Source organism: Urocitellus parryii, chromosome 8 (genome assembly GCF_045843805.1).
Source record: "Urocitellus parryii isolate mUroPar1 chromosome 8, mUroPar1.hap1, whole genome shotgun sequence".
In the NCBI taxonomy this organism is placed as follows: Eukaryota; Metazoa; Chordata; class Mammalia; order Rodentia; family Sciuridae; genus Urocitellus; species Urocitellus parryii.
The window spans coordinates 107,911,225-107,937,690 of record NC_135538.1 but is presented as its reverse complement, the minus strand read 5'-3'; the positions used below and the strand labels follow the sequence as shown (position 1 = coordinate 107,937,690).

At 49.6% G+C, this 26,466-nt stretch overlaps 1 protein-coding gene across 1 annotated transcript in view; it reads left to right on the top strand.

Moving 5' to 3' along the window:
* The first annotated feature begins 10,510 nt into the window (after window positions 1–10,510).
* The window catches only part of Ttbk1 (tau tubulin kinase 1), a 36,563-nt gene continuing 20,607 nt past the window's right edge, over window positions 10,511–26,466 (top strand). Inside the window, exons 1-12 of the mRNA XM_026383709.2 lie at window positions 10,511–10,618; window positions 16,210–16,357; window positions 16,673–16,746; window positions 16,948–17,088; window positions 17,839–17,943; window positions 18,279–18,344; window positions 18,601–18,693; window positions 18,776–18,901; window positions 20,916–21,070; window positions 21,958–22,189; window positions 22,428–22,603; window positions 25,244–25,805. Coding sequence (XP_026239494.1) covers window positions 10,511–10,618; window positions 16,210–16,357; window positions 16,673–16,746; window positions 16,948–17,088; window positions 17,839–17,943; window positions 18,279–18,344; window positions 18,601–18,693; window positions 18,776–18,901; window positions 20,916–21,070; window positions 21,958–22,189; window positions 22,428–22,603; window positions 25,244–25,805 — 1,986 coding nt within the window. The remainder of the gene's footprint in view (window positions 10,619–16,209; window positions 16,358–16,672; window positions 16,747–16,947; window positions 17,089–17,838; window positions 17,944–18,278; window positions 18,345–18,600; window positions 18,694–18,775; window positions 18,902–20,915; window positions 21,071–21,957; window positions 22,190–22,427; window positions 22,604–25,243; window positions 25,806–26,466) is intronic.

Genomic DNA, 26,466 nt, shown 5'->3' with positions numbered 1-26,466 from the left:
CATAAAGTTCATATATTGTGATTAGTTTGCATCTCTGTTAAGTCATTTTTTTTTAAGTACTGGGGATTGAACCTAGGAGTGTTCTACCTCTCTGAACTATATCTCCAGCCCTGCCTTTTAATTTTTTTTTTAATTTTTGAGACAGAGTATGGTTAAATTGCACAGGCTGGCCTTGAACTTATGATTCTTCTGAGTTGTTGGGACTATGTATGCACCACCACACTTGTCTCTTTTAAGTGTGTGTGTGTGTGTGTGTGTGTGTGTGTGTGTATGTTACTGAGACTTGAACTCAGGGCTTCATGCATGCTAGGCAAGAGCTCTATCATTGAGCTACATCCCCAGACCTAAGTCTATTTTATTTTTTATTTTATAATATTTATTTTTAAGTTTTAGGTGGTCACGATATCTTCATTTTACATTTATGTGGTGCTGAGGATCGAACCCAGTGTCTCATGCATGCTAGGCGAGCGCTCTACCACTGAGCCGCAACCCCAGCCCCCTAAGTCTATTTTATTTTATTTTTTAATAGCTAATTTTTTAAATATTTATTTTTTAGGTGTAGATGGACACAACACAATTCCTTTATTTTTATGTGGTGCTAAGGATCGAACCCAGGTCCTGCCCATGCTAGGTGAGTGCTCTATCGCTGAGCCACAATCCCAGCCCCTAAGTCTATTTTAATATATATGTTTTCCCTACATATTTTCTCTCTCTTGCCAATAATGTCTTACAGTCTGGAGTCTGCTGATTATATTTCTGCAATATCATTTAACAAGTTTCTCCGTCCTCCTTTTTTCTGTGAATTGGAATTGGATCTAGAGGCTTGATCAGATTCAGATCAATTTGGGGCAAAACTGTCACTTATAGTGGTGTATACTTCCATCATGAGTCACACAGTGTCTGGGTGCCTTTATCTTTTTATATTAGCAACAATTGGTGCTCAGTGCCCAGACTTCAATCATCCATTCATTCATGGGACATACAAATAAAACATTAATAAAAATGTTTGTATTAGGGCTGGGGATGTGGCTCAAGCGGTAACGCGCTTGCCTGGCATGCGTGCGGCCCGGGCTCGATCCTCAGCACCACATACCAACAGAGATGTTGTGTCCACCGAGAACTAAGAAATAAATATTTAAAAAAAAAATAAAAATAAATAAATAAAAATAAAAATAAAAATATTTGTATTATAAAATAAAACTCAGAAAAAATAAAAAAATAAAACTCAGCTACAAAAACTAAAACAAATGAATTATTATAATATAAACATTCTTGTAAATACCATGTCAGGTAATAGATCATTAGGTTGGACCATGTAGCTTAGTGGTAAAACATTTCCCTAGAATGCGGGAGGTCCAGGACCACACTGCTCCCCCACACAAATAATAAGAATAATGGATTTTCAGCTACCCCAAGTTTCCAATTACTTACTTCCAATTCCACACTGCTTACTCTCTCCAGAAGTGACCACTGCCCTTACTGTCATAGCAAGGGCAAAAAAGAAGACATAACTAAACTTCCTTAGTTTCTCTAAGTTTAGCACATAATTTTTTTTGTATTTGTGAAATCTTTTTCTTCTTTTCTTTCTTTCTTTTTTTTTTTTTTTTTTGAGCTAGAGTTTTTTTTTTTTTTTTTTTGTTATTTGTTTTTTTGGTTTTGATATTGGGGATTGAACCCAGAGGCACTTAACCACTGAGCCACATTCCCGGACCTTTTTTTGTATTTTATTTAGACACAGGGTCTCTCAGAGTTGCTTAGGGCATTGTTAAGTTGCTGAGGCTGGCTTTGAACTTAAGATCCTCCTGCCTCAGCCTCCTGAGCTGCTGGGATTACAGTGTGTGCCACCATGCCCAGCTCAGAGAATTTTTCTCTGTTGCCCAGGGATTGATGATCCTCTCACCAAGCTCCTGAGTAGCTGGGACTACTGGTGTATACCACTATGCTTAGTTAAGTTTCTTTTCATATACAGATGGGGGACACATTTTTTTAAGCATTTATTTTGTGTTTATTTTGGGTACCGGAGGAGCTATAAAATGGAGTAAAGAAGAATCTGAGTCTTTAAATTCTGTTTGGCTTTGGGAAGTGTTCACCTTAGCTCCTGAATAGGAAGGACCAGATCAATGGCACCCAGTGAGGTGTAAAGGATCAAGTGCTTTGAAGAAGACAGGATTTGGAAGATCCCTTTCAGTTTATCTTCACACTCCGGCCATTGAACTCCAGACCAAATGTTTCCTTCCAGCCAAGAACCAATTGCCAGGACCAGATTTACCTTCTGTTTAACAACTAAACATGGGAACTATCAACAACTATCATTGGGCTGGGGATGTGGCTCAAGCGGTAGCGCGCTTGTCTGGCATGCGTGCGACCCGGGTTCGATCCTCAAGCACCACATACCAACAAAGATGTTGTGTCCGCCGAGAACTAAAAAAATAAATATTAAAAACTCTCTTTAAAAAAAAAAAACAAAACAACTATCATGAGGTTGTGGACTAAAGACTGGACCAAATATATGAAGAAATGATGCTCAAACATTGACCATGGGGTAGCACATTTCTGAAGGGCTGAAAACAAGATGAGCTTTTCTTAGGCCCCAGCTGTTGTCCGCAGGGTTTCCAGGCTGAGGGTGGAGGAGCCCAGGCTGAGCCTGGCTGTGTCTTGGAGCTGAGGAGAGGAGCTAGGAGTCTGGCCAGCAAAGGCAGCGAGTATGCAGCATGGAGTAGAGGATAGGTGAGAGAGCCCTGGAGATGCTTAGAGGGTTTCCAGGGAGGAGTCAGCTGGGAACTGATCAGAACATGTGTGTAAGGAAACCTAGGCAGGAAAAGAATCATCTGAAAGAAGCAGAGTGTGAAATTGCTGAAGTTCCCCCTGGGGGTGGAAATAGTGCACGTTTCTACCAGCACGTATAGAAACCCAATAATCCACGGGAAATTATACAGGGCTTTGTCTCAGGGGTGGTGGGAAATTAGCCCTCCACCAAAGGCTCTGTTTCCACCCAACAAGGCTTAAAAAGTGGGGCTTGAAGTTGGGCACAGTAACCCTCAGAAAGCTGAAGTGGGAGGTTCGCTGGAGGCCACAAGTTTGAGACCAGCCTGGGGAATACAGCGAGTCCTGTCTTAACAAACAAACAAAATACGCCTTGAAAGGATCCAACTGTATTGTTGTTATTTTTGTTGTTGTTTTCATTAACTGCAGGGCTGAGGATGTAGCTCAGTGGTAGAGCACCTGCTTCGCATGTATAAGACCCTGGGTTCCATCCCCAGCACCCAAAATCAATAAATAAACAAATAACTGCAACCTCTAACAAAGAATATTAACTTAAATAAGAAAATATTTAAGATTCAACAAGGTAAAATTTATAGTATTTGACATCCAATAAAAAGCACTAGGTATAGCTGGGCACACTGGTACACACCTGTAATCCCACCAGCTCCAGAGGCTAAAGCAGGAGGATTGTGAGTTCAAGGTCAGCCTCAGCAACTTAGCAAGGCCCTAAACAACTCTGCAAGATCCTATTTCTGAATAAAATATGAAAAGGGGCTAGGGATGTGGCTCAGTGGTAAAGCACCCTGGGTTCAATCCCTGGTACAAAAAAAAAATTACTATGTATAAATAGAAGCAGAAAAATATGACCCATAGTAAGGACAAAAAAAAAAAAAAGGAAGGCAAAATGGATCCAGAAATTAATCAGATAATAAAATTAAATGACAAGTACATTAAAATAGTTATAACTATTCTATATGTTTTAAAAGTTAGAAGAAAATTTGTACATGTGAAGTAGAAATATGGAAGGATTTTTTAGTGAGGTGGGTAGTGCTGAGAATTGACATGCTAAGCAGTCGCTGTACCACTGAGCTACACCCCCAGCCCCAAGAAATATGGGAAAAAAATTTAAAAACACAGATCCAACTTTTAGAGATATAAACTACAATGAAAAATACATTGAATGGGATTAAGACCAGTTTAGATGCTACAAAAGGAAAGATTAATAAACCTTAATGCATAACAATAGAAGTGATTCAAAATGAAACACAGTTTTAAAAAAGAGAGAAAGACTGGGAGATAGGGGTGGAAATGAACAAAGCATTAGTTATGGTTTGGATGTGAGGTGTCCCCCAGAAGCTCACATGTGAGACTATGCAAGAAGGTTCAGAGGATAAATGATTGGGTTGTGAGAGTCTTAACCCAATTCGTATAATCCCCAGATAGGGATTAACTGAGTGGTAACTGAAGTAGTTGGGTGTGGCTGGAGGAGGTGGGAATTGGGGTGTGGCTTTGGGGTATATATATTTGTATCTGGAGAATGGAATCTCTCTCTGCTTCCTGATGTCAAGTAACCTGTTTCCCTCTGCCATACTCTTCCACCATATTTTCTGCCTCACCTCAAGCCCCAAGGAATGGAGTTGGCCTTCTGTAGACTAAGACCTCTGAAACTGTGAGCCCTCAAATAAATCTTTCTTCTCTAAAATTGTTCTGGTCAGAGCTTTTAGTCACAGCAGCAAAAAAGCTGACTAAAACAAGGACAACTTCAGCCAGCCTAATATGCAGAATAATTGGAGTCCTTGAAGAAAAGAGGAAAGCAGAAAAAGTATTTGAGATAAGAACTAAAAAAACAAAAAAAAAAAACAAACTTGATGCAAACTATGAATCCATTGATATAAAGAATTGAGTAAACCCAAAGCACAAGAAACATGAGTGAAACTACTTGAAAAGACACATTATGATCAGTTCAAAATCAGTTTAAGGAGAAAACCTAAAAAGTAGACAGAAGAGTAAAGGACATATTATATACAGAGGAAGACAAAGATAATTATAGATTTCTCATCAGAAGCAAGGCTAGTTGAAGACAGCAGAGCAGTATTTTTTTTTTTAAGAACTTCTAGGGCTGGGGTTGTGGCTCAGAGGTAGAGTGCTTGCCTACCATGTGTGAGGCACCGGGTTCGATCCTCAGCACCACATATAAATAAAATGAAGATACTGTGTCCACCTATAACTAAATTTTTTTTTAAAAAAAGAACTTCTAAACATTATTCTTTTTGTTACCTTCTGTATTCTAGTATGATCAGTGTTCAGTCTTTAGAGGAAAAGGACCTGTGTATTCAACTTTGGTTTCAGCAAAGAAATAAGTAGGACAGGGTGAGAAGGGGCAACAGCTACAGAAGGTGAGAGCAGGTTGAGCTCAAGGGGCCCCAGTATTGGCAGAGAGGAAGGCTCTGGGTGACAGCTGGGCATAAGAAGGAACCATTCAGTTGGACAAGACAGAGGTCCACATGTAGCACCCGGCCCATACTCATTCATTCCTTCTGTAGCTTTCAGAGCAACATTTTTAAAGTACCACAAACAAAAACAAATTGCTTATCTAGAATTCAAACCCAATACTCAGGTCAGACTGTGTCTCTTTTCTGCTCAAAACTCCTCAGTGATTTTTATCTAAAAGACACCGTCTCTGCTGCAGAGATGGTCATGCAGTAGCTTTACTGGGAAGTGCTCTGGTGATCAACATCAGCAGAGGGGTGAAGAAAGTGATATTGAACAGAGGAGGGAGTTAAATTCTGATACAGTCTCAGTAGAAGCCTCAGTGGAGGGTGGATGGGAATGGGAAAGACAGTAGAATGAATTGGACAGAATTTTCCTAGGTTCATATATGAATACCTGACCAGTGTAACTCCACATCATGTACATCCACAAGAATGGGAAGTTATACTTCCTGTATATATGGTATGTCAAAATACATTCTACTGTCATGTGCATCTAAAAAGAACAAATATAATTTTTTTAAAAGAAGCCTCAGTTGTTCCTATCATAATTTTGAAAAATTTCAGACAGCAGTCCCAAGTTAGGATGAAGAGACAAGGTCTTTATGCTCAGAGGATAATAAGTTGAATGTGGGATACTCCAGGAAAGGAGCATGATCTTGGATAATTCCAATTCCCAGAGAGGGAATCATCCTAGAGCAACCAGCCCCATCCATACTTCAAGTAGCTGGGGAAATTATACCCAGATATTTTTTCAGCACTGCGGTTTGAACCCAGGGTGTTACACATGCTAGCAGGTGTTTTACCACTAAGTTATACTCTAAACTGAATACCTAGATTTTTTAAATGGGAATATGGATATCTCATCACAGTATTCACTTCACTTCCAAAACCCAAATGAAGAAAATCCAATCATGTTATCATGATACACAGGCCTTTCATGATCTTGCATGTCCATCCCTAGCCTCATGCTGTCTTCTCCTGGAAGTTGGTCCCTCCCTCTGCCCTGGTCTCATTTATCTGTAGGCAAACTCCCACTCATTCTTCAAATTACAATTGAAAGTGCCTCCTCTGAGAAGATTGCCCTGACTCAGTGATCCTTTCCCCCAGCATGGGGCTTAGGCCCATGGACTATGGATCTGGGTTTGTATCCAAGTTCTATCACTTGTTAACTAGGTAAACTAATGCAAATTACTTAACTTCTCTGTATTTTAATTTTCTCATTTATAAAATAGGAGGTAACAATAGTTACTCTTATGTCATAGGGAGGTTAAAATGAATAAATGAGCTAATATGTGTAAAGTTAATCAGTGTCTGGCAGAAATAAATGGCCGCTGCTATTATTATTGTTGTTGTTGCAGAAGATGCTCAGTATGCATTTGTGGAAGGCATAAACAATGGAAGGAAGGAAGAATTGACAAGACAGAGTGCAGAGTATATTCAGAGAATATTGAGTAATCCCATCTGTCAGAAGGGGAGTAGTAGCCTTATGGGCACATGTTGGGAAGAGTTTTTAATGTCACAGTAAAGAGTGTGTATCTTATTTGGTAAGCAATTAGACACAATAGCAGAGTTTTTCAACAGATGGGAGAAGGTGCCAAAGAAATAGAGGTTAAGTCAGGAGATAAGGCATATCTGACGTGAGTTGAGAATTACAGGTGAGGGTTGGAGGGTTCAAGTTTGGGATGCTTAGAAGAGGTGGTTGATGGAGATTTATGGGAGATTAGGGAAAATGGTTTTAGAGAAAAGTAATAAGAACCTCTGGAAGATGAAATGGGGTAGTTAGATGAGGCAGAGTGACAGGGACGTTCTGGAAGTGGAAAGATAAAGAGTGGTGGAGACAGGTAAGTTTTATGGGGACAGGTAAAGAGTGATGGGGCCCTCCAGGGGCGTGGGGTCATGTGAATGGTAGAGACCAGTTAGGAGTATTTGCTGGAGCGGATCCATCTAAGAGAGTCCTAGGGCTGGAGGAATGTAGAGAGAGGCAGGGTGGAACGTGATGTCAGAGAAAGGGCGGTGATGTAAAGGCCGGGCGGTGGGGCGGTGATGTCAGGGCTGGTGCTGATGCTGGCGGCGCAGTGCATTGTGGGCAGCTCCCCGCTCTGCCGCCGCCGCCGCCGCGGTCGCCCGAGGAGGATCGGGGCCGGGCCGGGCCGGGATGGTCCGGTTCCGGAGACCGCCGCCGCCGCCGCCGCCACCGGAGGGAGCGGGCCGCCTAGCGCCGCACTGAGCCGCCCCCGCCCCCGCCCCGCCCCGGCCACGGGGGATGCGCCGCCCCGAGCCGCTGCCTCCGCCGCCGCCGCAGCCGCAGCCGCAGCGGGCACAGAGCAGGTGAGGCGGGGCGGGGCGGGGCCGGGCGGGCGGCCGGGGGTCCGGGCGGGGGCTCCTTCTGGGGGGCTCATCGGGCCTCGGGCCTGGCTCTCCTCCCAGCGCAGCCGGCTCCGACTCCCCCTCCCCGCTGCCGTCGCCGCTGCCGGAGCTGGGACGCTGGCCTACACAGCCTGGGCCGCAGCCCGAGGCCTGGAACCGCTCCCTGCCCCCGCACACAGACCCACCCTCTCCAGCCTGTCCCCTTGGGGTTTTACCCCTCTCTATTCACCTCAGTCCCTTGTCCCTATGGCTTCACGCCTGACTCTCCTGTCACCTCTGACAAGTCATTCAGCTGTCTCCAGACCCTCTCTCCCTGGTCCTTGGTCCTTCCATTCCTCCTACTATTCTCCTTTACCTACTTCTCCAGCCGTCAACTCTGCCCCCAAACGCTCTTAGGGTCCTGTCACTTCTTCAACTGTCATCATGATCTCTCACCTGTCATCATGATCTCTCACTTGTCTCTATCTTACCAACCCCCTCCTCTTATCCTGTCACTCCAGATCCCTTCCATTCCCCTCTGCTCTCTTCTACACCTTTTCCCACCTGTTCCCATTACCCCTCAAGGCTCTGTCTGATTCATGGCCTCTTACACCTGGGCTCCCAAATACCCACCCACACTTGGTTCACATCTTTCATAGTTACACATCAACACTTATATTCACATACCACAATGCACTCCCAAGCACTTAGAAAACACACACACATACACCCCACGTTGCTGGTCCCATACATCACACTCTGAGAGACATTATTAGAAATCCTCCTTCTCACTACAGGTCCAGATAGGCCTGAAGCGCAGGAATGGGGCAGCCACGTTTCTTATGTTGTGTCTTTTACCCTCATGGAAGCTGAATGTAGTCCTCCTGAGGTAGACAGGAATGGGAAGGACAGTGGAGAGGGAGCAGCAGGTCTCCCTTTTTCCACTTCACCTTTTAAGCTTGCCCATCTATATGGGAGCAGGACACAAATTTTCCTTATCCACCTACATATTCCACCATCACAGGACTGGAAGACCCACCAGAGTTCACCCAGTTCAACTTCTTTCTTTTTTTCTTTTTCTTTTTTGTGGTGCTTGGGATGAAACTCAGAGTATCATAAATGCTAGGGAAGCACTCCAACATTGTGCTATGCCCCCAGCTCTCAACATCTCTTTATTTATTTTTTGATGTTGCTGGATATTGAACCCAGAGCTTTGAACATGCTAACCATGCTCCCAATCACTGAGTTACACCTCTAGCCCAAGTTCAACTTTTTAAGGCCCTCTCCCCACCAGTTCAATTATTTCTTTAGTCTTGTCCTCAATCTGTCTCCTCCACCTTTATTGCAGAACCTCATCTTCCATTGCCCTCACTGCCCTCCAAATTCCTGATGCTCTGTATCCCACTTCAACGGGAGGGAAGAGTGTGGATTAGAGGAAACAACTGAATTTAGTCATTTTAAGAGAAAGAATGACTGTGTAGCTCCCCATGAAGATTCTCTTCTTTCATGTCTGCCACAGCACACCGTGACCTGTTGAAGGATTTCCCACCCTGTCCCCTTATTATGATGTATAGAAATAGGACCCCTGGAAATTATCCCATCCTGAGGGAAGTTGGGTTAATGTGGTTCCCACCCCATCTATAGATTTAACCTCCCCTGGGGCTTCCCTCCCATCTCCAATCCCCAACCAAAATAACTTCTTTCTCTTCTATGTGTGACTCTCCAGGGTCACCATGAGGGCAAAGCATCCTGCATGTAAAAAGTGTAGGGGAAAGAGGAGAGGACAAGATTCGGGTTCCAAATCCTGTTCTGGATTGGCAGAGACCTGGAAAGTGCATGCCTACACACCTGTACAATACAGTCAGACATGCAGAGACACACACATACGTACATATTTTTCTGGGTAATATGTGCCTGGCTTTCCCATCCCTCACAGTTGGGACACTCTCCCTGATATTCACCTTTTACTCAATCTGTGTTCTTTCTAGTTGATTTCTGAGCAGACCCAGAGAGATGTGGTCAGAGACTCTCTCACCTCATGCCCACCTATCTGCTATTTTCAGTCACTCCTGCCTTTGCTAGGCTGCTCCCCACTGTCCTGTTCTCCCCATTTGAGTCTGGCTTTGTCTCTTCAGAATGGCCACAGGGCTGGCATCCCTCTGAAATCCATGTCTTGAGCCCATCATCTTGTGTTCACCCAGGCCCCAGCTCACTGGCTTTCCAGCCCAGGGCTGTGTGGGTCTCTCACTACTAAAGGTGAATGCCCCTTAGCAGCTGCATCTTCTTCACTCATGGGGTGTCATATATCTCCTCATTTCCTTGATGATCATATCTCCATGTTGGTTAGCAGGTCACTCTGGTTTGGGTCTCCCATTGGTCGCCCCTTGATCAGAAGATCTTCCCTTTTTACTAAGCCTCTGATGAACAGCTCTTTGGGCATGTTGTGGCACAGGGGAGATATGGGTTCTGGGGATCACCAATGGACCACTCAGACTGGTCCTTCTTGGCTTAGTTGTCCCCTACCACAAGCATAAGTCCCAGTTTAGTATGATCCCTTGGTTGATGAGTCTTCTCCACGTTAGTAAGCATGTCTCTTTGGTAAAACGGTTTTCCCACTGCCTGTTCACATATCATTGTCCTCTCCTTGTTTCATCAACATATGTGTTCTGTTGCTGTAGTTTGTAGTATCTCCCTTCACTGACCTCCATCATGGAGGAGTGCTTCCCCAGTGAGCTCTATAGCATCTGCCCTGTGGGCCAGAAAGGATGTCTGCCAGTTGAGCTCTTCTCCAAATCTGCCAGGTAGTTCTGGGTCAGCAGCCTGCCCCGCTCACGGTCACTCCCCCATTCCCCCAGGTAGATGGCCCCACCAGGGCAGGCCCTGCGGACACCCCTCCCTCGGGCTGGCGGATGCAGTGCCTAGCGGCCGCTCTTAAGGACGAAACCAACATGAGTGGGGGAGGGGAGCAGGCCGACATCCTGCCGGCCAACTACGTGGTCAAGGATCGCTGGAAGGTGGTGAGTGACCCGGTGGGGCAGAGAGAGGGGTGGGGAGAGGGAGGCGAGAACCTGGAGACTTGTTAAGACAGGTGCCCTTGGAGCATCTACCCTAAGAGGGAGGTGTCCCTGGGCTTATTTGCATACTGCTTGCAGGTCATTGTTTGCCCACACGTGTGGACAATCGCTTTTTCCCAGTACCTCTCTCCAACCCCGCCCTCTCTCACCCCCTTTCCCGGCCAGGTCACGTTGCTCGGGCCCTGCCTGGAACAACTCCTGGTTGGATGTCTGGGCAGGAGCTGCAGAACCCAGGGTGCGGAGGAGGGAGGTGTGGGGGAGGGACCTCTTTCTCTGCCGGACCTTGGAGAAGGGCAGTGAATGGACATGTGTTCCTCCGCTTCCGCGGAGGATGGAAAGGCCTGGGTTTGGGAAAAAGAGGCCTTGCGGGCAGCTCCCACCTCATCTGCACTCCATCTTCTCCATCCACCCTCCTCCCTCGCCGGTTCCTGCGGCAGGTGCAACACGCCGAGACTCCATTTCCCAGCGTGCCTTGCTCATCCAGCCCAGGACTTCAGGCTGCTAGGCCTGCTGGGAGTTGTAGTCCGAGCCTTCTTGAGCCTGGGTGGGAGGGAGCAACGTGAGGGTTGGGGGGATGGCAGTGTCTGGGGAAGGAGAACCTACGGTAAATTAGCCCCTGTCCTATTTAAGTCATTTAAGAGCTCTCTGGTGTCCTCATCATTATAGAGGCGAGATGATATGGGGCGGTAGAGTGGGGGAAACTAGTGTGTGAGCTTGTGGTTCTGCAGGGGAGTGGGAAGCCTGGAGGAAGGAAAGGAGAATGACAGAGGTCAGGTTTACACGTGTGTGTGTGTGTGTGTGTGTGTGTGTGTGTGTGTGTGTGTCTGTTCGCGCGTGCGCACCTGGCAAGCTCTGGTGGGAGGGAGGATCAGCTCACCCAGGGTTTGGTTTTTGGAGGGGAGGGTGGGGTCTGGGTGCAGGCGGGTCTCCATAGCAACGGTCACCCGGCGGCTCAGGTCCCCTGGAGGTCCAGGAAAGAGGCAAAGGGTGGGGGTGGGGACTGAAGAGGAGGAGAGGAGGAGACTACTAGGGCCCGGAGAGATAAAGAGAAGAAGCTATGTCCTCAGGGAGACTTCCTGAGAGGAAAAGTAACAGGACAGTCATAAAAGGAAAGAGGGTCTGTTAAGTAAGGAGTGTTCCTCCAAGACCCCCGGGTCCCTAGCACAAGAGCTTAGTGTATGGAAGATGGGAAGCAGAATGGCATTTACACTGAGGCTTGAGTAAAGAGTGTTCACATGCTGAGTTTAGGCTAGGACTTCCTTGTGCTTTGTGAGGGAGGGAATGGGGTATGAGTGGGGCAAGAAATGATAAGGGGAAGCTGGGGAAGAGCAAGTATACTCTTTTGCCAGGCCCAGGGTTTCTCCTTACACCCCCCCCCCAGCCCCCCGTCCCAGCCCCTGAAGAACTGGAGAGGTTGAGGAGCCAGGTGCACTCCTTAGTGAAGGATGTCACTGAGATGGGAGTCAGAACTCTGGAACCAAGAAAAAACAGCCTAGAAATGGGTTATGGCCAGGAGAATATGAGGGTCAGTGGCACTAGATGGAGCATTTAAAAATGAGAACATTTTGTCCTTGTTGGGGGTGTTCATCAGAATCAGAATACAAACAGCAATAAAAACTTAGTATTTATTTGTTTTGCTCATTTACTGTTGTCAGGTGCTGTGCAAAATGCCTTACATAGTTTCTTCAACTACTTATGCAGGAGATACTGCTATTCCTCCCATTTCACAGGTGTGGAAACTGAGCCCTAGAGATTAGCAGTTGCTAAATTCAAGACCAGCTCTGTTTGACTGCTGGGTCAACAGAGTCACCAAAAATCAGCCCATCCACAGAGTTGAAGGGATATTTGTGATCAATTGTAGTGTGATTCTCTTCATTTTATAAAGGAGGGAAAATGGAGACTCAAAAAGTTTAAGAAATTCACCCAGTTCCCCCAGAGTTGGACCAAGAACCCGGGTCTCCTTCTTCCCAAGTAAATGCTTGTCCTATTGTGTCAAATTTCTTTTCCAGTTTAGGGAGCTTCTTCATCAGCGGTTGAGCTCATGAAAAAAATGTAGGAGGAGGGGAGGAACACTGTCTGGCAAAGAGGGATTGAGAGAATATTCGTGGTCAGGGGCTGTGAGCAGGGCTGCATTATGACTTTCATGAACCTGCACCACTCTTACCTTCATGACTCCTCCTTCCATAATAAAGCACTAAAAATTCTATTTTTATAACTATATTCATATAAAAGGAATATAATCAGGGGCTGGGGATATAGCTCAGTTGGTAGAGTGCTTGCCTTGTATGCACAAGGCTCCGGGTTCATATCCCTAGCACCACAAAAAATAAATAAATAAAAGCAGTACAATCATATAGTATATCAAAATTTTCTCCTTGACCTAAACATTTATTTTTTTTCCTTCTGACTTTGAAATAAAACATTTTCATGAATCTCAAATAGTATCAGGGGCTTAGTCACTGATACTATTATTATTCTTAGGCATGATGGTGCATGCCTATAATTTCTGGGGCTTGGGCGTCTGAGGCAGGAGAATTGCCAGTTCAAAGCCAGCCTCAGCAACTTAGTGAGGCCCTAAGCAACTCAGCGAGATATTTTGTTTTTTGATATTATTTTGATATTTTGATATTATTTTGTCCCTAAATAAAATATAAGAAAGGGCTGGGGATGTGGCTCAGTGGTTAAGTGTTCCATCTCTGGTACACCCCCCCAAAAAAAAATAGAGAAAAGAAAAGTGGGCCCTAGCCATCGGGCAGGTGGAGATGGGGTGCTGATTGAGTGTTCCCTGCCAGCTCCCCACCAGAGGGGGTTTCTCTGACAGGATAGGGGTAAGAAAAGAATCAAGGAAGGAGAAATAGGCTCTGTCTGGAATGAAGGCAGTACAGGAGCACCCTTGGGCACCCTGGGAAATTGGGGAGTAGGTGTCAGAACTATCTCTGCTGCTTTGAGCTTGCCTTCCTTTCCTCCAGCAAGCATTTGGGAGGCTGGCAGCCCCAGCCTGAATCTCAACCCTCACACTGATACGGTTCAGGGCTTCTCACAATGCAGTGGATTCTATGCCAGTGTGGATTCTCCCTCCAGTTGCTTGGGTTCTTTGAAACCCAGCTTTGTTAGTTACTAGCAGCGTGGCCCCGGGTGAGCGACTGTCCTCCCTGTGTCTGTTTTCCCTTTGTACACAACAGGGACTCATGTGACCTTTCTCACTGCTGCTTCTCCAATGAAGCCTTGGGGATCCGCTGTCTGTGAACTGGGAATGCCTTGCCGCTCCTTCCCCTGCCTTTCCTGGTTCTCACACACAGCTAACCATAGAGGAATCTGGAAGACATTAGTGTTTCCCTGGCGTTGGAAGTTCCCAGAGGAAACCATGCCACGGTGTCCCTTGAGTTTGCTTCAGTCCCCTCTGGTTCTGAAATTCTCCCAGTCAGACTAACTCATCACAAGCAGAAAGCTACTCTGGTCTCTCAAGGTCCTTCCCTTTTCCTCGTGTTCCCACTTTGGCTTTGTCTTCTCAATCTTTCCTTCACCCTTTTCTCTCTGGAGTGATTTCACTTTAACTTTCTGGAACTCCCATTCCAGTCCTGCAGCTGGCTCTGCCCTGGGCTCTTCCTTCTTCCACTCCCTTCAACCACCATTCAGCAGTCATTCTTGGAGTCCCAGGAGCAGAGGTAGCAGAGACTCAGGAGTTTACCTGCTGGACTGTCAGAGCCCAGCTACACTGGAGAGGTAGAGCTAACAGGACACAGAGGACTTAGGGAGGGCAGGCCACCCATGTGGGCAGGCTCCCTGAAGAGGTGAGAATCCGCTGTATTTTTTTTTTTTTTTTTTGGTACCAGAGATTGAACCCAAGGGTGCTTTACCACTGAGCCACATCCCAGCCCTTTTTAATATTGTATGTAGAGACAGAGTCTTACTGACTTGCTTAGGGCCTCATTAAGTTGCTGAGGCTGGCTTTGAACTCCCAATCCTCCTGCCTCAGCCTGCTGAGCCACTGGGATTACAGGTGTGTGCTACCATGCCCAGCCAGCTGTACATCTTTCTTTTATTCTTTTTCTTTTTTTTTTTTTTTTTGGTGGGGGAGGGTACCATGGATTGAACTCAGGGGCATTAGACCACTGTGCCAAATCCCCAGCCTTTTTGTACTTTTTATTTATAGACAGGTAGACAGGGTCTCATTGAGTTGCTTAGTGCCTCACTTTTGCTGAGGCTGGTTTTGAACTGGTGATCCTCCTGCCTCAGCCCCCCCCACCCCCCACTCCCCCGAGCCACTGGGATTACAGGCATGTGCCACCGGGCCTGGCTGTACATAGAACTCAGTGCCTTCTTCCTGTTCCCTCTTCACTGCCAACAGTGTCTTCACCCATCCAAGACCCCTGGACCTCTCAGGTGAAAAGATTTTCCCCTGTTATGCTGGGGATCAAACCCAGAGCATTCTACCACTGAGTTATATCTTAAGACAGGGTCTTGCTAAGTTGCTCAGGCTGGCCTCACACTTGTGACCCTCCTATCTCAGCCTCCTGAGTAGCTGGAGAATCTGGGATCACAGATGTGAAGCCAAAATTATTTTTTTAATGTTTTTATTTTTTAGTTGTAGTTGGACACAATACCTTTATTTTATTTATTTATTTATTTTTATGTGGTGCTGAGGATCGAACCCAGGGCCTCGCACGTGCTAGGCGAGCACTCCACCACTGAGCCACAACCCCAGTCCCCCAAATTATTTTTAATCCCTCTCCATAACTCTCCTCATCTCCCCTGCCAGTTCTTTATCACGGTTCTCTTCGGCTCTTCTCACGGCCTGCTCTGGGATGCTGCAGGAAGAGGGCCTCAAGGGTCAGATCGTGGGGTTATAGTCTTCTCCACAGCTCATTCCCACCCTTCTTCAACAGCACCCCCTTCCCTGGAGAAGAGACTTTGGGCATCTGACCAGGGACCTCAGGTGTGGTGTGGGCTTCTCCAGTGGGCATGGGTCATGGACACCCTTCGCTGAGTCCCTCCCCCAGATATTCTCTCCCTCTGTTGACATCTTTCAGGAGACTGACAGTCCCAGGAAGTGTCAGCTCCCATCCTGAGGCTTAGAGGTTCTGGAATTATTTTTCCTTTTGTTTGGGGGCTCAGCACGGGGAGATCATGGTCTTTGTTGTCTTAGAGAAGAAGAGAATCAGAGTGGCCGATGATCTCTCTAGAACTCTGTATAGACAGGCTTATCTCTGTGTCTGTGTAGAGTCACTGATTTCATAACTTTTTCTACTCTGACCTCTGGTCTTGTGTATGTGTGTGTGGTATATATGTGCGCACATGTGCGTGTGTGTGTGTGTGTGTGTAGTTGTGTAGTTGTATATCTATGGACTGAGCTGTCTGTCTGGAGGCACTAGGAGAGGAGGGAAGGTGGGGGACACTGATGGGAAACAGCAGGACATATGGGGTCCTCCCTTCAAGTATATCCCCTTCCCCATCAATGAAGGACCCAACGCACAGAAATGGAATGAGCATGTGCTCAGTTTGATCCTTGAGGACTCCTCTCCCTCCTCTCATAGCTGAAAAAGATCGGGGGCGGGGGCTTTGGCGAGATCTACGAGGCCATGGACCTGCTGACCAGGGAGAACGTGGCCCTCAAGGTGGAGTCAGCCCAGCAGCCCAAGCAGGTTCTCAAGATGGAGGTGGCTGTGCTCAAAAAATTACAAGGTATGGACCCAGGGCACGGGGATGGGGCAGAGGTGATGGAGCTCAGGACTGAGAGAGGTGGGATCCGAGTCTCAGAGAGTGATGGGGCGAGGCTGCCTTGGTGATGAAGGAGGGAGATGGGTCTGTGGCTTCTAGGAGGAGATGGAGCCAGAGTGTAGGAGAGAAGATGGGGCTGAGGGCAGGGGGAGGAGATGGCAGAGGCCTCCACGGGCCAGGGAGTGGGGAGGTGGGAGCCAGAATGCGCCAGGCACCCACTTAGGACTGGAAGTGAGGAGGAAAGAGCAGGAGTTGAGAGGTCCTGTCTGTCCCCCTTAGGGAAGGACCACGTATGCAGGTTCATTGGCTGTGGCAGGAACGAGAAGTTTAACTATGTCGTGATGCAGCTGCAGGTGAGCCCTCCCAGCGCATCCTCCAACCTCCCTCCAAAGATCTGGGGCTGCACCTCAGGGATGGGAGCAGGGAGGGGAGACCATGGCCCCTTGAGAAATGAGCCCGGGATGGGAACAGCACATGGGGCAAGGCTGGGCAGAGCATCACAGTGGTGGTGGTTGGGGTGCAGCTGAGGCGGGTCTGCGCCCCTAAACCCCCAGGGCCGGAACCTGGCTGACCTGCGTCGCAGCCAGCCACGAGGTACCTTCACGCTGAGCACCACGCTGCGGCTGGGCAAGCAGATCCTGGAGTCCATTGAGGCCATTCACTCCGTGGGCTTTCTGCACCGTGACATCAAGCCGGTGAGCCTGCCCCGCTCCTCCTCTCCACCTCTGGGCGCTGGTTTCTTCTTTATGACAGTGGTTGGGCTGGGTCAGCCTCTTGTGCCCAAACCCCTCCTGCTCTCTACCCCAAGCCCCATCTCCTCTCCCTGCTGCCCATGAGCACACAATCTGCCCAGCCCCCACCTCTGTTTTCTGCTCCTCTTAATTCCTCACCCCTGACCTGAGTATCCCTTGAACCTAGAAAGGTGACAGGGTTGGGAGAGGACAAACAGATGAAGGAAGGAGACGGAAGGTTGGGGCTTGGTAAGGAATTCCAGGTAACCAGTTTTGTGATAACTTGAATCTTGGTGCTAGAAAAAAAAAAAATCCTATGTAAAGGGATGAAAACTGAGGCCCAGAAAAGTTATTTGAATGGCCCAAGGACACACAGCAAGAATAATATAGATCTGCTACCTTAGAGCAGGACAGTTATACAAACCACGCTGCCTTGGCAGGGAGTGTGAGGATATAGGGCTGAGCAGATCGGGGTTTGAAGCCTAGCTGGGTTGTCACTTGCTATGTGGTCTCAGAGAAGCCCACTCACCTCTTTGACCTTCAGCTTCCTCATCTCTAAAATGAGGACAATCACACCTGCGGCACCCATGTAAATAGAGCTGTCCCCTTGAGTGTGAGAGTAGGTGGGGCTGGGGTCCTTCCCCGCTGCAGAGCTATTTCTTGGGGAATCCTGGGGGTAGGAGCCCCCGGGGCTCATACCTCGTCTTTTTCCAGTCCAACTTTGCCATGGGCAGGCTGCCTTCCACCTATAGGAAGTGCTACATGCTGGACTTTGGGCTGGCCCGGCAGTACACCAACACCACAGGGGATGTCCGACCGGTGAGTACCACTGCGCACAGAGTTCTGGGTTGTCAGGACAGTGACACACACACTGCCCCCCCCATGTGGGGACCCTTCACCAACTTTTCTTGCAACTGCTTAAGCTGGCCTGGCCTCATCTTCAGCATAGCACCCCCACCTCTTAGGTCAGCCCGGCCCATCCCTCTGCCCCTAACTGGGCCCTTGTCAGATGTCACAGCCACACTCTGTAACCTTCCTGCTCTCTGGCAGGTGGAGGCAGGCAATGGATCAGGGTCCTATTGGTGGCAGGGCTGAGATGTGGCTGAGGTCAGGGGCTAAGGGTGAGCTTCCTGGTTGTGGTCTCTCCTCTGCAGCCTCGGAATGTGGCCGGGTTTCGGGGGACTGTTCGCTATGCATCAGTCAATGCCCACAAGAACCGGGTGAGTGACAGAGGTTGTGCTGTGGGATGGGGGCAGAATGGGCAAGCTTGGGGCGAAGTACGCAGCCAGGATAGGGAGTAGGTGTCAGGGTGGAGAGAGGAGCGGGGCAGGGGCTGGAGTGTATCTACCCTGCTGGAGGCCCTGGCTTGGAGGAAGGCTCCACTGTTGGCTCCCCCAGATGTTACCCTCTGCCTTTCCTTCAGGGATTCCAGGCCTTCTGTTCCCCCTACAAATCACTCCTTCCCCACCCCCACAGGAGATGGGCCGCCACGATGACCTGTGGTCCCTCTTCTACATGCTGGTGGAGTTTGCAGTGGGCCAGCTGCCATGGAGGAAGATCAAGGACAAGGTGAGACCCACACAGCTGGGTCCAAGGAGGCAGGGGTGGGGGCAGCTGGGGTTCCATCTCTCCACCCTCTTCTTGCCTCCAGGAACAGGTGGGAATGATCAAGGAGAAGTACGAGCATCGAATGCTGCTGAAGCATATGCCCTCAGAGTTCCACCTCTTCCTGGACCACATCGCCAGCCTCGACTACTTCACCAAGCCTGATTACCAGGTGGGAGCCTGGGGCTTGCTCCTGTAGCCCTGGACACCACTCTGGGGGTGACCATCATTCAGCAGAGCCCATTCTCATCAAGGCCTGGAGCTGACTCTAAGCGCTTCCTCCGGTCTTCTAACTGCACCAAACTGTTCTGTACCCTCCCTTGTAAACAGTAGTAACAGCTTAGATGGATCAAGAGCTGGCCCTGTTCTTAGTGCCATTCAAGCTTCAAAAGAAGCCTTTGATGACAATTGGACAATGTTATTATTCCAATACATGTGCTCTCAAGTATTTTATACCAAAACTTCAGGAAGCCACATGGGATGATTGTTCCCATTTCTGAGGTGTAAAACTGAGGTGGTATCATGGTGAGGAGGAGGCCTGGGCTCAGATACAGTTGTACATCGTTTAATGGCAAGGATGCATTCTGAGAAATCTGTTCTTAATTTGTCATTGTGAATATCATAGAGTGCAGTTACACAGGCCTAGAGGGTGTATCTACTGCCCACCCAGGCTGGATGGTGTGCATGTATACATGATACAGCCTATTTCTCCGGGGGCCACGGTGAACAATATGAGATTATATCAATCGCAAAAGAAAGTGATGAGAACAAGTGACACAGCAGACCTGAGGGGAACTGCTACTGTGGTGCTCAGCAAAGTGTTTTGTAGAAAACTTTTTTTTTTTTTAAGTTGCGGTATACTCTATAACATAATTATAAAAAGTATATATTAGGTACAGAACATAATTGTATTTTTTTCCAGTACTGGGGATGGAAGCCAGGGGTGCTATACCATTGAGCTACATCTCTGGCCCTTTTTATGTTTTGTTTTGTAGCAGGGTCTCACTAATTTGCCCAGGCTGGCTTCAAAATCGCAGTCCTCCTGCCTTAGCCTCCCGAGTCTCTAGGGTTTCAGGCACCTGGCTTATGTGTATTATATTTTTATACCACTGGCAGTGTAGTAGGCTCTTTTACACCAGCATCTCCACAGACATTGAGTAATGCTTTGCACTATGACCTTATGACAACTATGACTTACCAGGTGACAGGAAATTTTCAACTCCACTGTAATCTTATGGGGCCATTATCACATATGCAACCTGTTGTTGACCAAAACGCCATTATGCGTTGCATGACTGTGCATCTGACTCCAAGTCCAGTGCTCTTTCTGAGGCACCCTCACTGTGCACCATAGGACCCACTGACCCTGATTGGGAGATGCGGAATGTGTCAGCCATGCTGTCAGGAAAGTACTGTGGGCCAGGGACAGTGCTGCACCCTGTGGGGAGCCCAGACACTGTGGATCACACAGTAGGCCTTGAGCAAGTGGGTACTATCTGCAGAGAGTAACTCCTTGAACTCTTAAGAGACCCAAGTCAGAAGTGGAATGATCTGGGGGCCTCAGAGGGTCTGTAGCTACCTGCTACTTCCTGAGTCCAGAGGCCCCCGTTGCTGACAGAGTTGTCCCCTGACTCAGCCTCATGGGGCCTCCAGACTGTACAGTTGTGAGCATCTCCTGCTGGGCTCTGGGCCTGCTGCTGGAACAGGCAAATAGATGTGTGAGCGATTCAGGTGGATGCCCCTTGTCCAGCGATTAGAGGGGAAGCTGTGTGGGAGGGAAGTTAGATGGCAGGAAGAGGATGTTGGGAGAAGCACCCAGCAAGAGGGACAGCTTGTGCCAAGCACGACTCCATGTGGAAACTCCTAGTGCTTCAGGGCTGCTAATTTTCCTGCTGAGACAGTGGAAATGACAGAGGCATTTGGGGATGGTCATCAGGGAAAGATCTCAGAGGACTTGTGTCCAGCTGGTGGGGATTAATCCAAGATGATAATTTGCATGCTCATTTGCATATCTTGTGCATGTTTTCATTTAAAATCAATGTGCCCTTCTCCTTCCAATGCCCCCTGTAGGCCCATCCTGTCCTGGAAGTCCCCTCTCTTCTCCCTATGATCCCAGCAACTGCCCCTTCTACCTGGCTAGCCCCGAGGTCACCTCTCTGTCCTCCCACCACCCCCACCCCCTGCAGTTGATCATGTCGGTGTTTGAGAACAGCATGAAAGAGAGAGGCATTGCTGAGAATGAGGCCTTTGATTGGGAGAAGGCGGGCACGGATGCCCTCCTGTCCACGAGCACCTCCACCCCACCCCAGCAGAACACCAGGCAGACAGCAGCCATGTTTGGGTAAGTCTCAGGAAGGGTGATGGCAGGTTGGGCAGCAGGCCAGCTCCTGCCGAGAAGCCAGCCCTCTCCTCTTCTTCCTACCTGGACAAGCTCAGTTGTCTCTCCAATTCTTGGTACTCACCAGCAGAGTTCTGGAACTTCAGGAAATTTTGCCACAACTCTAGTCCTTGATCTGAAAGCAGAGTGGGTGATCTCCTCATTTGGAGCTTTTGACCTGAGATCCCTGGGGAAAAAGGAATCCTAAGTGAAATCTCCAGAGCCCCATAGTTTCCCTTCTCATCACTCATTAATTTGCATAGCATGCCTTGGGGACTCCACAGGGACTAAGAGAGAAGTCAGCCCATGCCTTCCTTCAGAGTGCTCCTGCTGGATGTTAGTGACGGCTGGGTCAGCATTTTCAGGACCATGTGGCAGGCACAGAGTCAGGTGGTCTGGGGAGGGGCTGGACTAGAATGGCTAACCCAGGGCCACATTTAGGAGGGAGACTCCACAGATTTGCCAGCACACATGGAGTACGGTTCTGTAACCAGGCTGCTTGAGGAGCTCCAAGGTGGTTCTTTTGAGGCCTGTTCCTAGGTCTAAAGGAAGCCGGGCACTGAGGGCCATTAGAAATTCTGCAGGGCCTCTGAAAACCACAGAATCTCTCGAGTAAATAGAACTGGGACATGCCAGTCCCCAGTGGTCTCCTTGATGACCCTGCCAACTTGAGTGATATGGTCTCAGAGGACTTGTGGGCCAGGGATGGTGATGAACCTAGGATGCCTCCTCGCTAGGCCTCCTCTGTGCCCACGCTTGGGGGTCTCCAGGGCCTGTGCTGGTAGGAGGGGCCTTGGGAGAAGAGGGCACCCCTGCCAACCTTGCCCATGGCCCCATCCTGGCCTTTCCAGGGTGGTCAATGTGACCCCAGTGCCTGGAGACCTGCTCCGGGAGAACACGGAGGACGTGCTACAGGGCGAGCACCTGAGTGACCAGGAGAATGCACCCCCAATCCTGCCTGGGAGGCCCCCTGAGGGGCTGGGCCCTACCCCCCACCTTGTCCCCCACCCTGGGGGTCCTGAGGCTGAAGTCTGGGAGGAGACGGATGTCAACCGCAACAAACTCCGCATCAACATCGGCAAAGTAACTGCAGCCAGGGAGAAGGGCGAGGTGGCCTCCCCACCCCGATTCCCAACCCTTGGGTCCCCCACATTGTTCCTCCACAGTGCCCTCTGCCCAGTCCTGGCCCTCTTGCCCTGCCTGCATTTCCTGGTCCCCTCCACCACCCTGACCTTGATTCATCAGCTTCATCATCCATTTATCCCTTTCACCCTGAGAAAGCCACCTGTCAGCCCCAACTCACTGCACCCCTCTCCTGCAGACCCCCTGTGTGGAGGAGGAGCAGAGCCGAGGTGTGGGAGTCCCCAGCTCCCCTGTGCGTGCCCCCCCAGATTCCCCAACAACCCCAGTGCGTTCTCTTCGCTACCGGAGGGTCAACAGCCCTGAGTCGGAGAGGCTTTCCACGGCGGATGGGCGGGTGGAGCTACATGAGAGGAGGTGGGTGTGCGACTGGAGGGGGTGGTGAAGGGTCCCCGTGATCTCCTGCACCTTCACATGGCTGGTCTGCAGGAAAGGTCAGGTGTGAGGCAGAGGCGGGGGGTGTGTCCCTGGGAAGTGTTGACAGTTATGCTCAGCCTGGGTTCAGACTCAGCCTGGGATCAGTGGTGGCCTAGTTAAGGGCATGGGGCATCCAGAAAGGTCTCAGCTCATGCTAGGTTGGGTCCATGAGGAGGGAGGGGAGAGTTGGTGGGTGGGCATGCTTCCAGAACTTTCCTAATCACTAATTACAAATTCCTCAAGAGCAGCTGAAGGTAGGGGTCCTGGAAGAAGGGTTCATGGAACAGCTGGAGGAGAGGACAGGCCAGTTTGGGGGGTTAGGCCTGAGGGATCTGAAGTCAGAGTGAGGGTGGGACCAGCAGGAACATGGCTGGTAGGAGGGAGTGCTGGGGGCTGACTTTGTGTGTGGGGTGGCTTGTGGGGGGCCAGGGCTGGATCCCCACCGGAGTTGTTAGTAGATGGGACAACACCAGGTGAGATGCTTCCTGCCTTTCTGGGGCCTCAGAGTGGGCTCTGCCCCACAGTAGGCCCTGGACCATCTCCTTATCAGGACTCAGTTCTGCAGTGGAGGAGGATGACCTTCTGACTCACACTCAGCATCTTTTCTTGTCACCCATCTCAGCCATAGTCCCTCCTGGACTTGCCCCTACATGTACTCCACCTCCAGGAAGATGCACAGAACCTCTGTGGGGTGTGCACTTGCCCAAGTTAGTCCTCATTCACACACTCTCACGGGCTGCCTGCCAGGCTCTAAAGACCACCTTTCAATGCTATTCAGCCTGAAGTCCCTCAGCATGGAGAGTTCTGGATGTGGGGACATGAGCAAGGGCAGTTGGAAGGGTTGTGAGTGGAGTTGGGGGAGGAGCGCTGAGCAAGACAGTGCTGGAGAACTGCCTGCTTCTGGCCAGCAATGAGCAAGCTGGTTTGGGTCATAGTGAGCCCTAGTTTTAGGAATAGTGGGAAGAAGAGGGCTGAGGAGAGAGTTTCTGGACAGAAAGGTTTAGGATCTCATTCGGCAGAGGGTGGGCTGCTTTTGGGGCACTGGGAGCAGGAGAAAGTATGGAGAAGAAGAGGTTTGGATTGTCTATGTCTCTGGCCCCATCTTCAAAACACACACGTGTGCACGCACACACAGATCAGACCTCATTTCCTTTGATGCCATCTTTTTCCTTTATGTCCATCAAAACAAATTGTGCTCTCAAGAAAAGAAGTGATGACCGCCATTGACAGGGGTATATAAATATGAGACACTGGGTGGTGTTTTATTTTAAGTCTCACTAACAGATTGATAAAAAATACGGAGTAGAATTGGATCCGGCAGTTTCTATGCAAGCTGGGCAGGAGTATGTTGAGAAAGGCTGAGGGTGGTCTGTTTTGCACCCCTCCTCTGCAGCTAAAGAGCCATTGAACCACACACAGGCTTGGTGCTGGGGGAGAATTAAAGTCAGCCCTCTGCCCACAGCCAAATATGAGAAGAGAGTCCAAACCCCAGCTGAGTTAGACCTTGGGGTCTTCAAAGGGGTATCCCGGCATTCAGCAGATGACGGTTCTTTCTTGCATAGCATCCTGTCCCTCCACACACACTACTGTATAACCAGAAGTAACCTCATCTTGGGGCTGGCATCACCCCACACTGAGAAGCTCTGGAAGAACTCACAGATTCACAGTACAGTTCAAAGTAATAACAAAGAGATGTCCCAAGGCTGGATCGTGCCCCAGAGGTAACAGGTTAGAGGGAGTCTGTCCATGCCTGAGAGTTCACAGCCTTATGGGAAGGCAGATAGTTGAAGTCCAGTAGTGAGGGGGGCTCAGGGTGCTCTGGAGGCAAATAACCCTCCCTACAGGATGGGAAAGGCTCCCTATAAGAGGTGCATCCAAACACAGAAAAAAAGGTAGAGGGACAGGCTATGTGGGAGGGAGGCCAAGTGGAGTCCAGGCTGTGTGCAGGGAGCAGCATATGTAAGGTTATAGAGGTATGAGAGTGTGGGCAGTTTAGGAAAAGTGAATTTGAGATAGGTCTGGCTAGGGAATGGAGAAACTGAGGCCTAGCCTGGTTGGGAGGGCCCTGAGAGCCAAGCTAAGGAAGGCAGACTTGGTTCTTGGGGCTGAGGAGTTTGTTAAGCTGAGCTAACAGGCCCTTCCTGGAATGAGCGGAAGCAGCCAGGCAGGCCTGCAGCGGAGCGGGAGAAAAGGCTCCAAAGCTGTCTGTTGTTTGTGTTTGCCCTGGATACAGCAGGAGCACTGGATCAGCTGGTTTTAGGAAGGTTAGATTCCCTGGGGAGGCCTGGAGAACAGCGAGTGTTCTTTAGGTACAGAAACCAGAGTAGATTTTCTGCATGTGTACATTCCTGGACCACAGTAACCATTCAGAAGTATTTGCTAAATGAATGAACAAAGGAACTAATGAAGTCTTTTAGGAAGTAAGGGTGGAGGGTGGCAGTGCAGGAGGTGACTGGGCCTGGCCCAGAGGGGGAGAGGTGCTGAGTCAGGAGCAGGAGTCCTACTCCACCCTGTCACCTGCTTGGGATCCTTGGGGCTCCAGAGAGGCCTGGCACTGAGTTTTATGTGGGTGCTCCACAGGTCCCGAATGGATTTGCCTGGTTCACCTTCGCGCCAGGCCTGCTCCTCACAGCCGGCTCAGATGCTCTCAGTGGACACGGGCCATGCTGACCGGCAGGCCAGTGGCCGAATGGACGTGTCAGCCTCCGTGGAGCAGGAGGCCCTGAGCAACGCCTTCCGCTCGGTGCCCTTGGCCGAGGAGGAGGACTTTGACAGCAAGGAGTGGGTCATCATTGACAAGGAGACAGAGCTCAAGGACTTCCCTCCTGGGGCTGAGCCCAGCACATCGGGCACCACAGATGAGGAGCCTGAGGAGCTGCGGCCACTGCCTGAGGAGGGTGAGGAGCGGCGGCGGCCGGGGACAGAGCCTAGTGTTCGGCCCCGGGGACGCAGTATGCAGACATTAGCTGAGGAGGACCTGCGGCAGATGCCGCCTCAGCCCCCACCACCTCAGCTGAGCCAGGCTGATGGCCGGTCAGAGACATCACAGCCCCCAACGCCTGGCAGCCCTTCCCACTCGCCCCTGCACTCGGGACCTCGCCCTCGACGGAGAGAGTCGGATCCCACAGGCCCACAGAGACAGGTAAGGTTGGGCTTGCACCCCACTTCCTGTCCCCAGATTCATTCGAGTCCTGGTGTGCAGGCCTGAAGTGCTCTATGTGCAGCCCCTGCTGCCAGGGAACCCAGCAGTCTCAGGCGTGATGAGATAAACAGGTGTAAGGGCCCGAGACCATGCCTCAGGGGCAGGCAAGGCTTCTAGAGGAAGTGCCCTCCAAGTTCTGAGTTGAGTCTTGTGTTGTGAGCAGTATATCCAGGTGACAACACAGGAGAAAGGCCTCCCAGGTCCAGGGACTGCATGTGCAAAGGCCTGGAGGTGGCAGTCAGAATGCACCGCACGTGGCAGCAGCTGGGCTTTGAGACAGGGTCTGTGGGCACCATGGAGGGGGTGGTGAGCCAGCCGAGGCTTTTAAACAGGAGTGTGGCATGATCACTTTGGTACTTTTGAATGATCTCTTTGGCTTCTGTGTGGAAAATGGGTTCTAGAGGCAGGAAGGCCACCTGACAGGCAGTAGCAGGAGAGACACTGGCAGCCTGGATGGGGTGGGCACTGTGGACATGGGGCAAGGTGGACAGAGCCAAGAGGCATTGGGGAGAGGACAGAAGGGCCGTGATGGAGCAGAAGATGGGGAGGGGTGTCTTGGCGGATGCCCAGGGCTCTGGGGGGGCTGCCGTGCCGTGATGGA